This window comes from Aphelocoma coerulescens, chromosome 10 (assembly GCF_041296385.1).
Source record: "Aphelocoma coerulescens isolate FSJ_1873_10779 chromosome 10, UR_Acoe_1.0, whole genome shotgun sequence".
In the NCBI taxonomy this organism is placed as follows: domain Eukaryota; kingdom Metazoa; phylum Chordata; class Aves; order Passeriformes; family Corvidae; genus Aphelocoma; species Aphelocoma coerulescens.
In genome coordinates, this window is record NC_091024.1 from 12,919,078 (window position 1) to 12,935,251 (window position 16,174).

The window sequence follows — 16,174 nt, forward strand, 5'->3', positions numbered from 1 at the left end:
TGGGATTGCAGTGCAGTGCTGCTTTTGAGCCCTCACACAACTGGGAAGCAGTGCCAGGTCAGGGCTGGGGGAAGTAGTGAGCTCCGCACAGAGCTAGCGTGTCCAGGCAGGATTCCCCCGAGGGACCAGCACTGCCTTGCTCCCAGCTGGACCCATGCACTGAACTTCCTGCACAGCCTGTTCTGGGACATCAAAAAAGCCACTGGAGGCGTTGGCTGGTGAGCTGCCAGCAGACACAGCCCTGGGGCTGCAGGGGCACAGGCCTCGGCGGGCAGATACTGTCAGCACCATGGGGCAGTGAGCTGGAAGGGCTGGCAGCACCAGGAGCAGGAGCCACTGTGTGAGAAACAGCCATGCCAGAGCCCTGAGAGCCATCAGCTGCTTTGGCCCAGCATGGGGGCTCGGGGGACCCCAGGCCCCACATTAGTCCTGGCAGGGCCACTGGCTGCAGGCCAGGGCAGAGACGATGCCTGAACAAGGACAAAGGACCCTGGTGCTGCCTGCAATGACGGTACCACTCGCCTGCCCAGGATTTCCCTTGGTGCCAGCGTTGAGCTCTTTGTGCTGCCCAGAAGGATCCCAGTGTGGAGGACGGAGGGAAGGAGGTGGTCCACGGAAAGGGCTGTCATGGAGCAGGACGTGGAACCTATCCCCTAGAGTGGTGGCTGGCACATAAGCAGAGGGGCCTGGCAGGAGCCCATGTCCCCAACACCCTTGTGGCACCCGTCCCACAGCCGGACAAAGGCAGCAAAGAGCAAGGGTGAAACCGGAGCCCTTTAATTGTGTCCTCGAAGGGACTGGGGGAGGAAGAGGCCAGGGCAGCAGAGCAGCTGCTGGGCTGGAGCCAGAAGAGGGGTGGAGAGAGAAAGGGAGGAGGAGGAGGAGAGCAGGCTCTGAGCACAGCCATGGGGAACAGCTCTGCTGTGGGGTGGCACCTGTACAGTGACACTTGAGTGACTGCTCAGAGAAAGCACCCCCGTTTGGGTTATTGGTCATGAAGAATGATCCACATTTTGGTTATTGCTCAGAGGATCCATGTTCACGTTATTGCTCAGAGAAATGGATCCATGTGGCAGCAGGGAGGCTCCCAGAAACACAGGAGAGGCAGGAAGAGGCGGCAGGGGAGGCAGCTCCCTGCCTGCTGCTGGAAGGCACAACATAGGAATTGGTCCTGAGGGCAGAGAGGGGTGGTGCTGGTGCAGGCAAGAGCAGCTCTTCCTCCCTCACTTGCAGAGCTGCCCTTGGAATGCATAGGGATTCAAATTCCAGTGGTAGGAGAGCAGAGGGGCTGCAGGAGAGGCAGATTTCTTGGACCCCCTGCTGCCAAGCAAGCACCTGAGAGGGGAGCAGGAGGCTTCCTGCTCAAGGCATTTCAGCACAGCCAGGCCATTGAGGGGCCAGGCCTGTGCTCCCTGAAAGAGGAAATGGCTGAGCCCACAAAGAGCTGCAGGAACTGGAGGAGTGCTGGAGGAACTGGAGGAGTGCTGCTGGACAGCCACAAGGCTCACAGGACAATCTTGAAGGAGCTGCAAGAGACATGACAGGTTCTGCACCTGCTTGCTAGGTCACACAAAGGCTTTACAAGCACCCAGCGCTGCAGGAACCAGAATCCCCGTGCAGGAGAGGCTGTGTAGAGCCAGCCTGGGACACAGAGCCAGCATGGGATGCAGTTCCCTCTGCCATTACGGCTGACTTGGCACAGGGCAGCCCTGCCCTCCTGCCACCACTAGCTCTGCCCAAGTGCCAGCTCAGCAATCAGGGTGATAAACCCCCAGACAGCCTCTGGAGACCACCGCACCTGGCAAAGTCCGGAGAGCGGGACACAACGTGCTGGAATTCAGAGAGGTTGATGGTGCCGTCCTTGTCGATGTCAGACTCCTCCAGGATCTGTGGGGGAAGGCGAGCGGTGAGCTCTGTGCCTGGGGCCATGCAGTGCCCGTGCCCTGGCCAACTGGCCTCACATTTTGGATGAGCTGCTCCATCTCTGCGCTGCTCAGCCGGGACTCCTCGCCCTGCCCTGTCAGGCAGTTCACCAGTTGCTCCAGGTCCTTCCTGTCTAGAATCCCATCTTCATCAAAGTCTGTGGGGAGGGAAAAGGTAGGTTTTAGCAGGGCCACAGTGACTCCAGAGAGTCACAAGCACCGGCACTGCACCGCTCCATGCACCTCACTGTGCCAAACCAGCCATTCCCACAGGGAGTTCCTAAAGCCACCATCCAGGTGGGTGCTCCAAGGGCACTACCAGCCCTTCTGAACATTGATTCATCACCCTGCTCCTGCTTCCCCAAGGTGCAGGGATCCCAGAACACTGCACCTGTCCCCAGCCTTACCAAAGATGCGGAAGGCATAGTGGGATTTGATGTCAGAGGTGGCAGAATCGCTGAAGACACTCAGCATATCGAGGAAGTCTTCAAATGACATGCTGTCATCCCCGGTCTCTGAGGTTGAGAACACATGGCAGATCCGGTGCTGGAAGGGGTTTGCCTGTAGACATGGGAATGGCTCAGGCAGGGCTGGGTCATGCTGGCTTCATCAGGCACACACTGGCTGTGGCTACTGTTCTGGCAGGTGAGCAGGTGTCCCACTCTGCCACTGCTCTGTCACCCATGGCACGGTCAAACCTGCCTCCCAGGATGCAGGCCAGTGCAGCGGGGATAAGCAGGATCCTTTGTAGCCGAGCAGGAATCCCCAGGATCCTCCACAGCAGGGATCCTTGGGATCCTCCATGGCACAGCAGGGATCCCTGGGATCCTCAGTTGCTCGGTGGGGATAAGGAAGCTCTTTGTTGGCACAGCTGAGGACAGAGCGTTGGCACAGCGAGGCCGTGGTGGATACATGGGGCCCTGCCAAAACACGCCCTTAACCCAGGAGCAGCAGTGTCCCGTGCCTGCCAGGCACCATACCCGCAGCTCAGGCAGCGTCAGGATGTGGCTCTTGGGAACCCGCGCGGAGCAGGCGCTCTCCCTCTCCTCCTTTGGCAGCAGTTCACTGAACCTCTTGTAGGCACTTTAAGAGGCAAGAAAAAGAGCGGCTCTGTGGAGCGAGCGGGAAGGCAGGAGCCCGTCTGGGCACCGGCCGCGCTTCCCAGGGCCGTGCGGCCCGTTCCCACAGCTCCTGCCAACTTTGCCGGGCGGGAGCGTGTCGGCCGGGGGTCCCACAGCTGCTCCCGGGACCAGGGAGAGGAGCCGGTCTGTCTGCTGCCCACCCCGAGGTCCGGGGCTTCAGAGGGGTCACCGCGGGTTCGGGCCGGCCCTCCAGCCCCTACGCCGCGGGCCAGGGCGTCACCGGCCCGGCCCGGCCCTCGCCGCCAGCAGCACCCGCGACCTTCGCCCGCCGGCTGCTAGGGAGTGCCACCGGCACCGCCCGGCTCAGCTGGGCGTCTCGGCCGAACGGGAGCCCCGGGGCAGGGCCAGAGCTCTCCGTACCCCCCGGCAGAGGCTGAGGACCCGCGGGACCTGGCTGGCGCCAGGGTTCGCGCCTCCACCCGCCCCACTTACGGTATTCCGCCCGGTGGTACTTACAGCAAGATCTCCTGCTTGCTCAGGAACGTCAGCTCCTGCGGGGAGAGCACGGGTCAGCACCGACACCGGGGTCAGCACCGGTACGGGGGCCAAGGCCGGACCCAGGGCACCCCAGCCATGGGATCCTTGGCCTCTGGGCGCCTTCCGCCTCGGGACCGCGCCGCCCTCCCGTGCCCCCCCTGCAGCCGCCCCCCTCCCCTGGTGCCGGTGTCGGTACCTGGTACTCGCCCAGCAGGTCCCGCGGTATCAGACTAGCCGAGCCGCCCATGGCGCCGCTTCCCTACGCACGTCACTCACCTGCTGCCACAGCAACTGCCCGCCCCGGGGCGGGGCAAACGCGCCCACACGCACAACGCAGCCCCGCCCGCCCGCGCACACGGCGGATTCCCGGGTCCGCGGGGCCAGCAGTGGCGGAGATGACGGCGGTGGCGGGAGGGGAGCTGAGCGAGCCGAACCCCGAGGAGTTCGTGTACGGCGAGGAGGACTTCGTGCTGCAGGCAGCCGGCTGGGGCGACCCGGACTCCGCGCCTTCCCGGTTCGACCGGGTGCTGCTAGCGGGGTGGAGCGACCGTATGGAGCGGGGACTGTTCCGGTACCGGCTGGGGCCGCTGCCCACCCGCGTCCTGCCCGGTCCCGTGCGCCTCGTGGCGCAGCTGAACGAGCAGCGCAGCGCGGAGCGCCGCCCGCCGCAGCCCGTCCGCAGCCTCCGGGATCCCTTCGACCCCGGCGCCTTCAACTTCACCCGTCTGCGCCCCGCCGAGCTGCTGTTCCGCCTGCGCCGCACCGGAGGCCCGGGGCCGCCACCCGACCCGCTGCTGGTGGCCATCAACGCCAGCCCGTTGGAGCGGGGACACGTCCTGCTGCTGCCCGAACCGGCGCGGCGGCTGCCGCAGGTGCTGACGGCCCCGGCGCTGCGCGGGGCGCTGGAAGCGGCGCTGCTCAGCGCCCACCCCGGATTCTGCGTGGGCTTCAACGGGCTGGGCGGCGGCGCCTCGGTGAACCACCTGCACCTGCACGGGCTCTACCTGGGCCGCCCGCTGCCGCTGGAGGAGGCGCCGGCCGAGCCGCTGGGGCCGCGCCTGGGGCTCCTCCGCGCCGGACCGGCCCCCGCCTTCCTCTTCTTCGCCCCCGGCCCTGCGGCGCTGGAGCCGGTGTCGCGGGCCGTGTGCCGGGCGGCGGAGCACGTGGCCGGTGTTGGGCTGGCCTGCAATGTGCTGGCCACGCGGGGCGACCCGCCGGCGGGGCCCGGGACCGGAGGTGGCCGCGGGCTGCGGGTGCTGCTGTGGGCGCGCCGGCCCCTCTTCGGCCCCAAGGCGGGTGAGCCCTTCGCCGTGGCGTTGTGCGAGCTGGCGGGGCTGCTGCCGCTGCCCGCCGAGCCGCTCTACCGGGACATCACCGAGGTGCAGGCCCTGAGCGCCATCCGCCAGCACCTGCTGCCCGAGCCCGAGCTGCTGCACCTCGGTGGGGAGCTGGCGCGGCTGCTGGAGAGCTGATGGTACGGGCACCGGCGGGGCTGCTGCAAAGCTGACGGCACCGGGACCGGCGGTGAGGCCTCCGCGCGGCAGGGGCCGCTGCGCGGCGGAGGATGCGGAACTGACTGTCACGTGACCCCAGGGGGTCGCTCCGCCTGGCGATGCCGACGTCTCTATGGTCCGGTCGCCATGGGAACGCGGCGGACCCGGGAGCGGTGTAATGGCGGCGGCCGGCGGCGGCGGGGGGAGCATGGGCCCGGGCCCACGCCCGGGAACTCCTCTGGGCGAGGAGGCGGCCGTCGCCGCGGTCCCCCCGGACCGTCCCGCTGCCCCCGCCGGACCCGAGCCGCGGAGGAAGCGCAGGCGAGTGTGGGGCCACAGCCCCCCGGCAGGGTCCGGATGGAGCCCATCCAGCCGCTCCCGGAGGCGCCTCCCGCTGCCTCACTCGCGCTCAGTCCTAGCCCCAGCCCAGCCGTGCCGGGCCCGGCCCCGCTGCTTCCCGTGGGACAGTGCCCAGCTGGTGCCCGGCGCTGCCCAGCTCCCGGGAGCCGGGCCAGGGCCCCGCTGACCCAAAATAAATAGTGTTCCCCTGAAATTGCCCTAGCGATCCCCTGTGTGACACGCCCGGCCACGGCTCCGTGCCCAGGACCAGCCTGCCCTTCTCCTTAGGGCTGTACCGAATCCGGGCTGGCTTGGTCAGACTGCCCGGTGTGCTCTGTGCGTGTGTGTGAGGGACCGGGGCTGTGTCCCCACTCTGTCCTACGCCCGGTGCCTCGCTGAGCTACTGTAATCTCATCTCTATTCCAGTGTCCCCTCCATCAACCTGAGCGGCTGCAAGTACGAGAGTGGTAAGTCAGAGGGGCTGGGGGGGTCCCTGGAGGCTTCCAGCCCACACCCGCAGGCTCTCCAGGTGCCTGCACAGCCAGGAGCGGTGCTGGCACCCAGTTCCCACTGGTTTATGTACTGCTGCCAGTGACTGGCACAGGGCCCCCGTGTTAGTGGGGAGTTTGTCACGCTTTGGAGTGAGATTTCTCCTGATTTAAAATGTGCAACAGCAGCGCGAGCCCTCAACATCCCCCACACTTGCATTTGCCAGCTGTCTGCTAAAATGGGCAAGAAGGGTTGCATCAGGTACAGTGCAAGGGAGTACCTGGGCTTGGAGACAGGACCTGAGGGTTGTCAACTGTTTAAGGTAAAGTTGGTAGTGAACAGGCAGGATCTGTACCTGGAACCTCTCCGTGTGCTGTCCATCCCTGGTAACTCCAGGGAGCTGGTCCACTCTCATCTCTCATTCTTCTTTCCTTCCACAAGCTGGATCTTGAAAGAACAAACTCCTGGCCCTGGAGGGGTGTTATTAATCTACTTTGCTAAGGGATGTGCATGGACCCCCATCACCTCCCAACCCCTGCCACATTCATACTTGGCACTAGCATGAACCGTCCCAGCAGAGAGCTTTTCCTGCAGAGCTGTCTTCTGCTGCTGAAAGACCTTTGATTTGAGTGATTAAATTCACACCTTCACAAGATTTGTATCTGTCTGTGAGGTGTAAGACTCATGGGAAGTTCAACCCTGCTGTTGAGGGGCCCTGGCACCTCAAGACAGGTGGAATTAGAGGGTTAAGAGCTCCCAGAACACTTTCAACCAGAGGCTTGCGGGGTTGGCCAGATAAAACTGGTAAATTGGTGTTCCTGACACCTTCCAAGGGATCATGCCAATACCTTATACCTCTGAGAGGGGAACTGCAGCCTGGAGAGACTAGTCCATACTCCATCCCTTCTTATTTTGGGGAAGTGTCAGTCCCTGTATGTGGCTCCTCAGCCAGAGATTCATTTCACATTCCATCCCTGGTTATTTTGGGGGTTTATCAGTCCCTGTACATGGCTCCCCTGCCTGGCCCCTGTCACTGCTTGCCTTGGCACAGTGCGGCGGGCAGCGCAGCACTGCGGGCTGAAGGAAGCGGGAGAAAACGAGGAGTGGACGGTGTGCTGGATGGACGGCGCGGTCTCTTTGGAGCGCCTCATGGAAATGAAGCGGTTCCAGGTAAACAAAATGGCTGCCCAGCTGGAATTGCTCAGGGACAAGGGTGACACAAGGCTGTCTATGGAACAGCACGTGGCAGAGTGAAACAGAAGCATCCAAAGCAGTGCCATGTGCTGTCTGTGCCTCGGCTCCAGGGCACAGGGTTAGATACCTTTGCTTGTGCCATGTCCCTGGTTGGTGTCACCAGCAGCATTCAGCAGCTATGGTGGGAGCAGGAGCATTCCAGCCCTGTAATGTGCTGTGAAATAAATGACTGTCAATAATAAATGGCTCTTATGGTGCTCCAGGGCTAAGATGGAATGGGCAGATAAATCACTAGTGAAGCTCAGATACAGCAGCTGTAGCAAGTCTCACCCCTCAGTAGTAGTTCAAGGCAGCCACAGGCCTGGCTTCCCACTCACTGCTGCTTCTCCATGCACAGGCTCTCCTCGGGGCTGGGAGAATCCATCCCCACAGGGTCTCCGCTGATCTGGGTTTTTCTGCTCCACTTTCAGAAAATCAACCACTTCCCAGGCATGATTGAGCTGTGCCGTAAGGACCTGCTGGCTCGCAACCTGAACCGCATGCTCCGGCTCTTCCCCACGGAGTACAACATCTTCCCCCGCACGTGGTGCCTGCCAGCCGAGTGAGTGGCATGGGACAGTGCCACGGGGACGGGGTGACACGGCGGGGGGAGGCTGCTCGCCTGCTCTTTCTGGGCACCAGAGTCCAAATCTTAACTTGCCTTGGCATGCACCATGGTGAGCTCTTCTGCAGACCTTCCAGTACAGGTAGAGAGATAAGGGCAAGGAAAAGGTGGGATGCGGAGAGCTGGGTCAGGTCACGCAGGGATCAATCTGTGACTTGATGGGGAATGGGGGTTTTGACTCCTCCCCTGCAGAAGTTCAGCGTTTGCTGGCCTGCAGCGCTACAGTTTCAGTACCCAGCTGTTAGAAGAGAGTTCAGAGGGGTGTTTTTTGCAGCTGGTGATAGTCACCCCTTCCTTGCACAGCTACGGAGATTTCCAGGCCTACAGATCCACAAGGAAAACAAGAACATTCATCTGCAAGCCCGACAACAGCTGCCAGGGAAGAGGGATCTTCATAACCCACCACCTGGAGGAGATCAAGCATGGGGAACGCATGATCTGTCAGCAGTACATCTCTGAGGTACTGGGACAGTCCCGGAACACCGGGGTGGGATTCCAGCCTCCTCACTCTGCCAGCATGCCCCATGCTCCCCGGGTCTCCTCAGGTCTGCTGGAGGTGTGGGTGTGGCTGCGGCACATCGAGGATGCAGACAATGCTCACCCCTCTGCTGAGCAGCACAGGCAGAGGAGCAGTTCCTCACCTCACCCTTGCTCCTGCCTCTTTCCTCACAGCCTTTCCTCATTGATGGATTCAAGTTTGACATGCGCATCTATGTGCTGGTCACATCCTGTGACCCACTCAGGATTTTTCTCTACAAGGAGGGCCTGGCCCGGTTTGCCACCATGAGGTACATCGATTGCAGCAGCAGAAACCTGGTAAAAAGGAAGTTTCAAAAACACTCATGTAGTATCTGTAGGTGTCAGTTCTTAACTTGTCCTGGGGGCATTCCAGGCCTTGAAAAGGCAGGTACTGGGGGTTGCAGGAGTCCCAGCTTGATGCTTTTCTGTTCTTCCTCTATACCCCGTCCTCCTCACAGGAGGTGTTTCAGGAGGGATAGTAGATCTACCCCAAGGCCCCACATTTGGGCTGTTTACTGGAATTACCACAGAATCATGGAGTTGTTTGCTTGGATGGAACCTTGCAACATCATGCTCAAAACTTGGTCAACAATAAATTCATATCTGGTTTCTTGGGGTCTCACCCCATCAGGTTTTGAAAACCTGCAGATTGAAGCCCCCTGGTGTCTCTGGGCAGCATGTTCTGCTTCTGGCCCTGATAAGCGTGCTCAATTCCACACCATTCCTACTTTGCCTGTGCTTCAGGCAGAAAAGAACATGGGAGTATCTGGTGGGGCTGTTTCTGTTCTTGCTCAGTGGTTCAGAGTGAACAAATGTCTCTTGTGGTTCCCTGCCAGGGTGACATCTGCATGCACCTGACCAACTATGCAATCAACAAACGCAATGAGAACTTTGTCCAGGATGACACGATGGGCAGCAAGAGGTACTGGCATGTCTGAGCATTGCAAGAACACTGCCTGGGGACACTGGTTTACCTCAGCTTTCCTGGGGTGACACAGCTGAGCCCTTACCACCTCCTGTTCCCCACACAGGAAACTGTCCACCCTGAATGCCTGGATGGCAGAGCACAGCTATGACACAACAAAGCTCTGGGCAGATATTGATGACATTGTTATAAAAACGCTGATTTCAGCTCACCCTGTGCTGAAACACCACTACCAGAGCTGCTTCCCCAACCACACTACTGGCTGTGCCTGCTTTGAAATTCTGGGCTTTGACATTTTGCTGGATAGAAGGCTGAGGCCATGGCTGCTGGAGGTGAGGAAGGAGTGGAGAGCTCAGAGCTGGGGGACTAGGACAGGGGGGTTGGGATGAACAGCGTTTGTTTGATTCAAAAGGGCCTCCTTGCTCACAGAATTAACCAGGCTGTGAAGCCAAACAACCTGCTGTGAGCAGGATCCACTTCCTGCACACCATCTAACAACAGGGAATTTCCCAAGCCTTCAGACCCCTTGTCCTGTGAGCACCCTGAATTTGGGACAGTTGCCCTCTGCCTGCACCCTGTGGGGTGGGATCCAGGTGACCTGTGGCACAAGTAGGCAACACACTGCAGGAGAGAGTGCCGCATGTGGCTTCCTGCTTCCTGTCTCTGACACGGGGAAGAGCATCCATGGGATGGTGTGGGGCGTGGCTGGGGCCATGGGCTGGGAGCTGGGGTGCCAGGTTAGGTTACTTGCTTGTGTCTTGGCAGGTGAACCACTCTCCCAGCTTCAACACAGATTCTCAGCTAGACCATGAGGTGAAGGATGCCCTTCTGTGTGACACCTTCCACCTGATCAATGTGCACGCCTGTGACAGAAAGAAGGTGCTGGAGGAAGACAAGCGGCGGGTAAAGGAACGGCTCCTTCAGGCCAACCAGACTCCCCGTGAGTCCAGGTATTGCTGTTCTCCCACAGTGCTGCAGGTCCCTAGTGAGCAAAGACAGGGCATGACAGGGCAGGACAACACCAGGGTTGGCTGGTGGAAGCTCCCAGAGCCCACAGCATTCTGCAGCCTCTGAGCTCTACCAAGCCATCTGCATCCTGCAAGGAGGAGCCAGGGCTCCTCTCTGGGTGCCAGGAGATCTGTGACACCTGGTGCTCTGGGCCCTGACAGAGCTATCCCCAAGCTGCACCTGCTTATTATCTCTTTCACTGGGGATGGACAGTGCCAGCATCCCAGGCTGGCAGGGATGCTCACATGAGGATCCACAGCCCTGCCTCAGGAACTGGGAGTAGCCTGGGCATGGGCCCTTCTCCAGGGCAGGGGTCCTTTCCAAGGCTGAGGGTTTCCCCTTCCTCTGTCTGCATGTCCTTTCACAAGCTCGTGTTCAGTGAGCCTGCTGCTTTGCAGGCAAGGCACGGCTCTCTCCAGCTACTGTTTCTATCAGGAGTCCTGGGATAATCCTGAGACATGCTCAGCATGTCAGCCCTGTGCTCTGCCTGCCTCAGAGCCTCCCTCCACAGTTCCCTGTCCTTTCTCCTGCCACAGGCGCAGAGAGCAGGAGAGCAGCCAGGCTGCCTGGCTGGCACAGGCTGAAACCTACGAGAATGAGCACCTGGGGGGGTTCCGACGCATCTACCCAGCACCTGGGACAGAGAAGTATGAGCCATTCTTCCAGCAGGGCAGGTCCCTCTTCCAGGAAACAGCAGCATCCAAGGCACGAGAAGAGCATGCCAGGTATGCTGCTCCTGTGGAAACCCACTTCTCACAGGTGGCATGGAGACCACGTGCTCCTGATCCCTCCTGGGGAGCAACTCAGCTGCTTGGCAAGTGTAGGAAAGTGGGGAGAGTGGAAGGGGAAAGGAAGGAGCCTGCATGTGCTGTGGCACCACAGTGAAGTAGCTCCTTTTAGATGGACCCCAGAGAAGCAAGGGCAGTATTCTATTGACTTTTGGACCCTGGAGACACCATTTCCCAAATGTCCCCCTCCCTTTTGGCAGGCACAGCCTAATCCAAGGGCATTTCTCTTTTTAAAAGTCTCTTTACAAGCATCCCTGTCCCATCTCTTCGCACATTTCTATTATGGGCTATCCATACAGAACTTTGGCCTGCAGTAAATGTCTTCAGGTTGAAGACTGCCCCACAGTCTTTTGCTATTGTGGCTCTGAGCCACAAGAGTCAGTGAGTGACTCTGCTGTTCTGTGGCAGGCAGCAGCTGGAGGAGATGCGCCTGAAAAATGAAAAGCTGGAAGCTGCCATCAGGAAGAAGAAAACTGAGAGGATCCAGAATAAAAACACAGCTCCTACAACCCACCTCAGAAGCACCAAGACATGGGACAGAAAGGTACCTGAGTGTCAGCATTGTCAGTGGGCTCTCCAAGTCAATGACATGGCTCTGGGAGCTATGCTGGGCCATTGGTGCACCCATGGAGCTGAAATTCCAGGTTTCACTCCTTGCCTGAAGTTCAAAGTCGACAGCTTGTGTTGGCAGTACTTGCAAGCACCAGTGTTGTGCCTTTCCACTTTGGCTCTCACTGGGATCTCTGTCCCACCCTGAGACTATAACTGTCCCCAGGGTTGGAGCAGCTCATGGCTTTGTCTCACCTGTGCATTATCCCAGCTTCAGCTTTGCTATAGCTCAGGTGTTTTTCTGCCGAGGTGCAGCGCATGCAGTACAACTCCATGCAGCCCCAGGACATCGTGGAACATGAAGAGAAGAGGAGAGTGAATGCTCTGCTGCAGCGTGAGAAGCTGATCCGAGACCTGGGCATCACTGATCAGCTTTCCCGGCTGCTCCCCACAGCTGAGGGAGGATCCTCCCCACAGCTGAGGATCCCCCACACCCAGGGATCCTGCACCCTCCGGAGCCAGGTAATGGGCTGCCACACAGCCAGGGCAGAAGGATGGTGAGAAGTGAATTGGGCACTGAGCATCTCTGGTGGGGCAGGATGGGGGTCCGCTGCAGGCGGATCAGCTGCTGTGCCTTCAGGATGGAGTGAGGCTGGAGTGGTGGTAGGAGCATACCTGGGGACAAAGTGCGGGGCTTTAGTGAGCACCTGTGCATGACTAGACAAGACTTTTCCTTCCCATCTCGTGCCAAGGCCTATGGAACTAAGCCATGGCCATTTTGCTTCCCTCCTTCCAGCTGCAGTTTCCCTGGGATGCCCTTGGGGACCACAACACCCGTGATTTAATGATGCTTCTCTCGTTCCTGGGAGTCCCAGCTCAGCCCTTGGGGGACAGGATCATGCACAGCCCTAGAGGCGAGGCCCTGCTGCCGCACATCCCAGGCCCAGATCCCAATGCCATGCACACCCTCTGTGTTCGAGGCCGGAGTGTCCCGTACCACGTGCGGCACGAGGGCCCCCGGGCGCTGGGCAGGGGCTGGCTGCGGGGCCGGGCAGTGGCCACCCAGCCCTGCGCCCAACCTAAGGGGTTGCAGCTGAGAGACCAGCAGCTCCCTGGCACCGGAACCCAGGCTGAAGGCTGTAAGTATGCATCACCTTCCTGTGGATGCTCCTGGCCTTCCCAGGGTGGGAGGAATGGGTGGGCTGTAAGTATGCATCACCTTCCTGTGGATGCTCCTGGCCTTCCCAGGGTGGGAGGAATGGGTGGGCTGGATGGAGTTCTCAGGGATGCTGGGACACTGCAGAAGGGTCACCATGCTCTGCTTGGTGCACTGGTAACCGCTGGAAGTCTCTGTCTGAGGCTTGGAGCATCCCATTTGCACGGACAGGGAAGAACCATGGGTGGTTTCCCAGGATCAAGGGTTGATGTGCAGGCATGGGGGGAGTATGAGAAGCCAGGAAAGTCAAAGGGGTACCCGCATTAGCTCCTGGGGGTCAGAGGAGACATGGTGACACAGCACCGCCCCCAGCCTCTTCCCAGGCCTCACTCCCACCACACTGCTCCCTGCCCATGCTCTTACCCTCCATCCTCACCAGCCCTGCCTGGCTCCCTGGCATCTGCTTCGTCCACTTTGCAGCCTTAGGACGAGTGGAGCAGGAGCAGAGGAGGGGTGGCCAGGACCAAGCCCCACCAGGAAGGGCAGTGGGGGGGCTGCTGACCTGCAGAGTTGCTGGCTCTGCACAGCCTCACATCTGTCTGCACTGTTCCAGGTGCTGCTGGTAGTCTGTCATCTTCCCATGGAGGCAGCTGTCCCCCGGCTTCCCCCGCCAGCCCAGGGCAGGCCACAGGTGATGGCATCTTCAGCTGTGCTGTGGTCCAGGAGCTTCCCATCACCACTGCCGTTCACGTGCAGCACACACATGCCTCACACCATGGCAGAGCCTCGTCGTGCCAGTGTGTCACACCATGCCAGCGCCTCACACATTCACAGCATGAAAAGCACAGGTAGCATGGCCGAGGGCTCAGCCTTCCTCCCATGTGTGCTTGCATGAGAACCAGGACTGCTGGATAGGTTGGCTGCCTCCACCAACTCTGGGATCGGCCGCTGAGCCCCCGGGCCAGAGCCTGGGCCCAGCATCGCTCCGGCCACCCGCCCCAGCTAGCTTCACGTCTGCCAAGACCGGAGGCTGGTGCTTGTGCCCCTGTCCGTGCCCTGGCCGCACTCGTGTCTGTGACCTCCAGCCGCCTGCAGCGAAACCCTCCAGAGGCCACCGCGCTCTGGACACGTCGGAACCTCGCTTCCCCCGCCGGGGCCGCTCCCCCCCGCCGGCCCCGCCCGTTCCTGGGCCTGTTCCTGGCCATGGCGGTGCTGCTCCAGCGCGGGCTGCGGGCGGTCCCGCTCTTCGCCAGCGCCCCGCGGCGGGCGGCAGCGGCGTGGCCCGGGGACCCGGAGCCGCCGGACCCGGCGCTGGAGGAGACGGAGAGGTGCGGAGCGCTCGGCCGGCGGTCGGGGCCTGTGCCGGCCCGGGCGCTCACGCGTGTCACCCGCAGGGCGCGGCGGCGGCGGGCGGCGGCGCGGATGGAGCGGCTGCGGCGGGAGCTGGGCGGGGGGCGCGGAGCCCCCGATCGCGCCCTGACCTGGCAGGCGATGGAGCAGCTGCGGTGAGCGAGAGACCGGGCGGGCCGCGCCGCGCCCAGTGACCGCTCCGGTGACCGTGCCCGTGCCCGCAGGTTCCTGCGGCAGGAGCTGCCCGAGGAGTGGCCGTTGGAGCGCCTGGCCCAGGGGTTTGGCGTCAGCACCGACGTAGTGCGGCGGGTGCTGCGGAGCCGCGGCTGCCCCTCACCACGCCGCCGCCTGCGGCAGGACCGGCGGGCACTGAGCGCCGCCGCGACGGCACCGGGACCGGGACCGGGACGGGGCGCGGGGGACGGACACGAGGTGCACGCCCCCGACGGGACGCTGTTGTACCGGCTACCGCGGGGCTGGGGCGGGCCGGGGCCCAGCACGCAATAAATGGTGTTGGGACCCGCCTCCGATTGTGCTGCTTCCGTCGCGCCGGGCGCGGGCTCCGAGGCCGCGGGATGGACTCCGAGGCGCCGGCCCTGGGCACCGCGGCGGCGGGGATGGGCTCCGAGGCGCCGGCCCTGGGCTCCGCGGCGGCGGGGATGGGCTCCGAGGCGCCCGCCCTGGGCTCCGCGGCGGCGGGGATGGGCTCTGAGATGGCGCGGCTGCTGGAGGCAGTGGACTTTGCAGCCAGGAAACACAAGGCGCAGCGGCGGAAGGATCCCGAGGGCACCCCCTACATCAACCATCCCATCGGTGCGGAAACCCCCCGGCACCGCGTCCCCTCTGTCCCAGAGCACCGCTCACCCCTGCGACCCTCCCTGCCCCGGAGCGCCGCCAATCCCCGGGAGCCCCCACCCTGGTCCCTAGAGAGAACCGTGTCTCTTGTCCCGTACTGTGTCCTTCAGCCCGATAGGCTGAAGCACCTCGAAGCACTGCAGCCCTCGCCCCAGCCCTGTGTATGGCTGTGGCTCCCACCACACTGTTGCCCTGCTGTGGACGGTGCCCACAGGAGTTGGTGAGGGGCCCCTGTGACACAATCGCACCTGCCAGGCCTGGGGACAGCGCCCACCCTGGGGGCAGTGCTAGCCCCTGGGACCTTCCTGCCTGCCCAGCCAAAGGATTCACTGCGCAGGATGTGCCTGTGGGGTTTCTCCTGCCCAGGGTTGATCCCGGGGAAACCTCACTGCCCACCGTGCAGCACAGCCCCCGTGTCACCCACGGGAGCCACTATCCCGGTTCCCAGGAGCTGCCTGTTCCCCGGTGCCACCCACCACTTTTCCGCTCTCGCTGCAGGCGTCGCCAGGATCCTGGCGCATGAGGCCGGCGTGACGGACATAGTGGTGCTGCAGGTAAGGCCGTGCCCTCCCCTGCCCGTGCCCTTTGCTTGGCCCGGACCCCTGCAGTCCCCCTCGTCCCCTCCCCGCTGCAGGCCGCCCTCCTGCACGACACAGTGGAGGACACGGACACCACGTTCTCCGAGATCGAGGAGCGGTTCGGCGCAGAGGTGCGGCGCGTGGTGGAGGAGGTGACGGACGACAAGACGTTGCCCAAGACCGAGCGGAAGCGGCTGCAGGTGGAGCGCGCACCCGCTTGCAGCCGCCGGGCCAAGCTGGTCAAGCTGGCGGACAAGCTGTACAACCTGCGGGACCTGAACCGCTGCACGCCGCAAGGTACCGCCCGCGCCGACGGCACCGGCACGGCGGGGACGGGGGAGAGCCCGGCTGATCCCAGCCAGCAGCATGGCTGGTCCTGTTGGCTGTGCCCCGTCCGCGCCGAGGTTGCCCTGGGCCGGGGGCAGCAGTGGCGGAGATGGTGGGGGGAGCGTCCCCGCGTCTCTGCGTGTGTGTCGCCGTGTCCGGGAACGCGGGGCCGGGGCGGGCCCGGTGCGGCGGGACCGGAAGTGACGTTACACATGTCCCCGCAGGGTGGTCGGCGGAGCGCGTGCAGGAGTACTTCCGGTGGGCGGCGCGCGTGGTGTCCGGGCTGCGCGGGACCAGTGCGGCCCTGGAGGGGGCGCTGCAGCGCCTGTTCGAGCAGCGCGGCGTGGCCACGTGACCGCCGGGCCGGGGCGGGCCGGGGCGGGCCGGGGCGGGCCGGGG

At 62.5% G+C, this 16,174-nt stretch overlaps 4 protein-coding genes across 7 annotated transcripts; 3 read left to right on the plus strand and 1 right to left on the minus strand.

The window, feature by feature from the left end:
• Positions 1-761: 761 nt before the first annotated feature.
• CIB1 (calcium and integrin binding 1) lies at positions 762-3,842 on the minus strand. Its single transcript, XM_069025666.1, has 7 exons — positions 3,738-3,842; positions 3,521-3,555; positions 2,903-3,005; positions 2,330-2,483; positions 1,962-2,080; positions 1,799-1,887; positions 762-1,526 (listed from the first exon to the last, which is right to left on the minus strand). The coding sequence occupies exons 1-7, from the start codon at positions 3,786-3,788 to the stop codon at positions 1,505-1,507; spliced, it is 573 nt and encodes a 190-aa protein (XP_068881767.1). The 5' UTR covers positions 3,789-3,842; the 3' UTR covers positions 762-1,504.
• On the plus strand, positions 3,843-6,953 carry GDPGP1 (GDP-D-glucose phosphorylase 1). 2 transcript variants are annotated; one of them, XM_069025662.1, is made up of 3 exons: positions 3,843-5,015; positions 5,800-5,840; positions 6,914-6,953. In XM_069025662.1, exon 1 carries the CDS (start codon positions 3,937-3,939, stop codon positions 5,011-5,013), a length of 1,077 nt encoding a protein of 358 aa, XP_068881763.1. In that variant the 5' UTR covers positions 3,843-3,936; the 3' UTR covers positions 5,014-5,015; positions 5,800-5,840; positions 6,914-6,953. The 2 variants fall into 2 exon arrangements, with proteins under 2 accessions (XP_068881763.1, XP_068881764.1); XM_069025663.1 differs by lacking the exon at positions 6,914-6,953 and having other exon boundaries at positions 5,800-5,861.
• Positions 5,822-14,539, plus strand: LOC138116381 (tubulin polyglutamylase TTLL13-like). Of its 3 annotated transcripts, XM_069025658.1 has the most exons (14): positions 6,914-7,032; positions 7,527-7,657; positions 8,024-8,180; positions 8,393-8,536; positions 9,076-9,161; positions 9,271-9,496; positions 9,930-10,114; positions 10,709-10,897; positions 11,369-11,504; positions 11,819-12,031; positions 12,306-12,648; positions 13,279-13,513; positions 14,060-14,170; positions 14,240-14,539. In XM_069025658.1, exons 1-14 carry the CDS (start codon positions 6,982-6,984, stop codon positions 14,520-14,522), a joined length of 2,490 nt encoding a protein of 829 aa, XP_068881759.1. In that variant the 5' UTR covers positions 6,914-6,981; the 3' UTR covers positions 14,523-14,539. The 3 variants fall into 3 exon arrangements, with proteins under 3 accessions (XP_068881757.1, XP_068881759.1, XP_068881758.1); XM_069025656.1 differs by lacking the exons at positions 14,060-14,170; positions 14,240-14,539 and adding an exon at positions 5,822-5,840 and having other exon boundaries at positions 13,279-13,534; XM_069025657.1 differs by lacking the exons at positions 14,060-14,170; positions 14,240-14,539 and having other exon boundaries at positions 6,957-7,032; positions 11,825-12,031; positions 13,279-13,534.
• A 51-nt stretch (positions 14,540-14,590) lies between these two features.
• HDDC3 (HD domain containing 3) lies at positions 14,591-16,147 on the plus strand. The gene is made up of 4 exons (XM_069025665.1): positions 14,591-14,828; positions 15,369-15,424; positions 15,505-15,745; positions 16,000-16,147. Exons 1-4 carry the CDS (start codon positions 14,591-14,593, stop codon positions 16,128-16,130), a joined length of 666 nt encoding a protein of 221 aa, XP_068881766.1. The 3' UTR covers positions 16,131-16,147.
• The last annotated feature ends 27 nt before the right edge of the window (positions 16,148-16,174 follow it).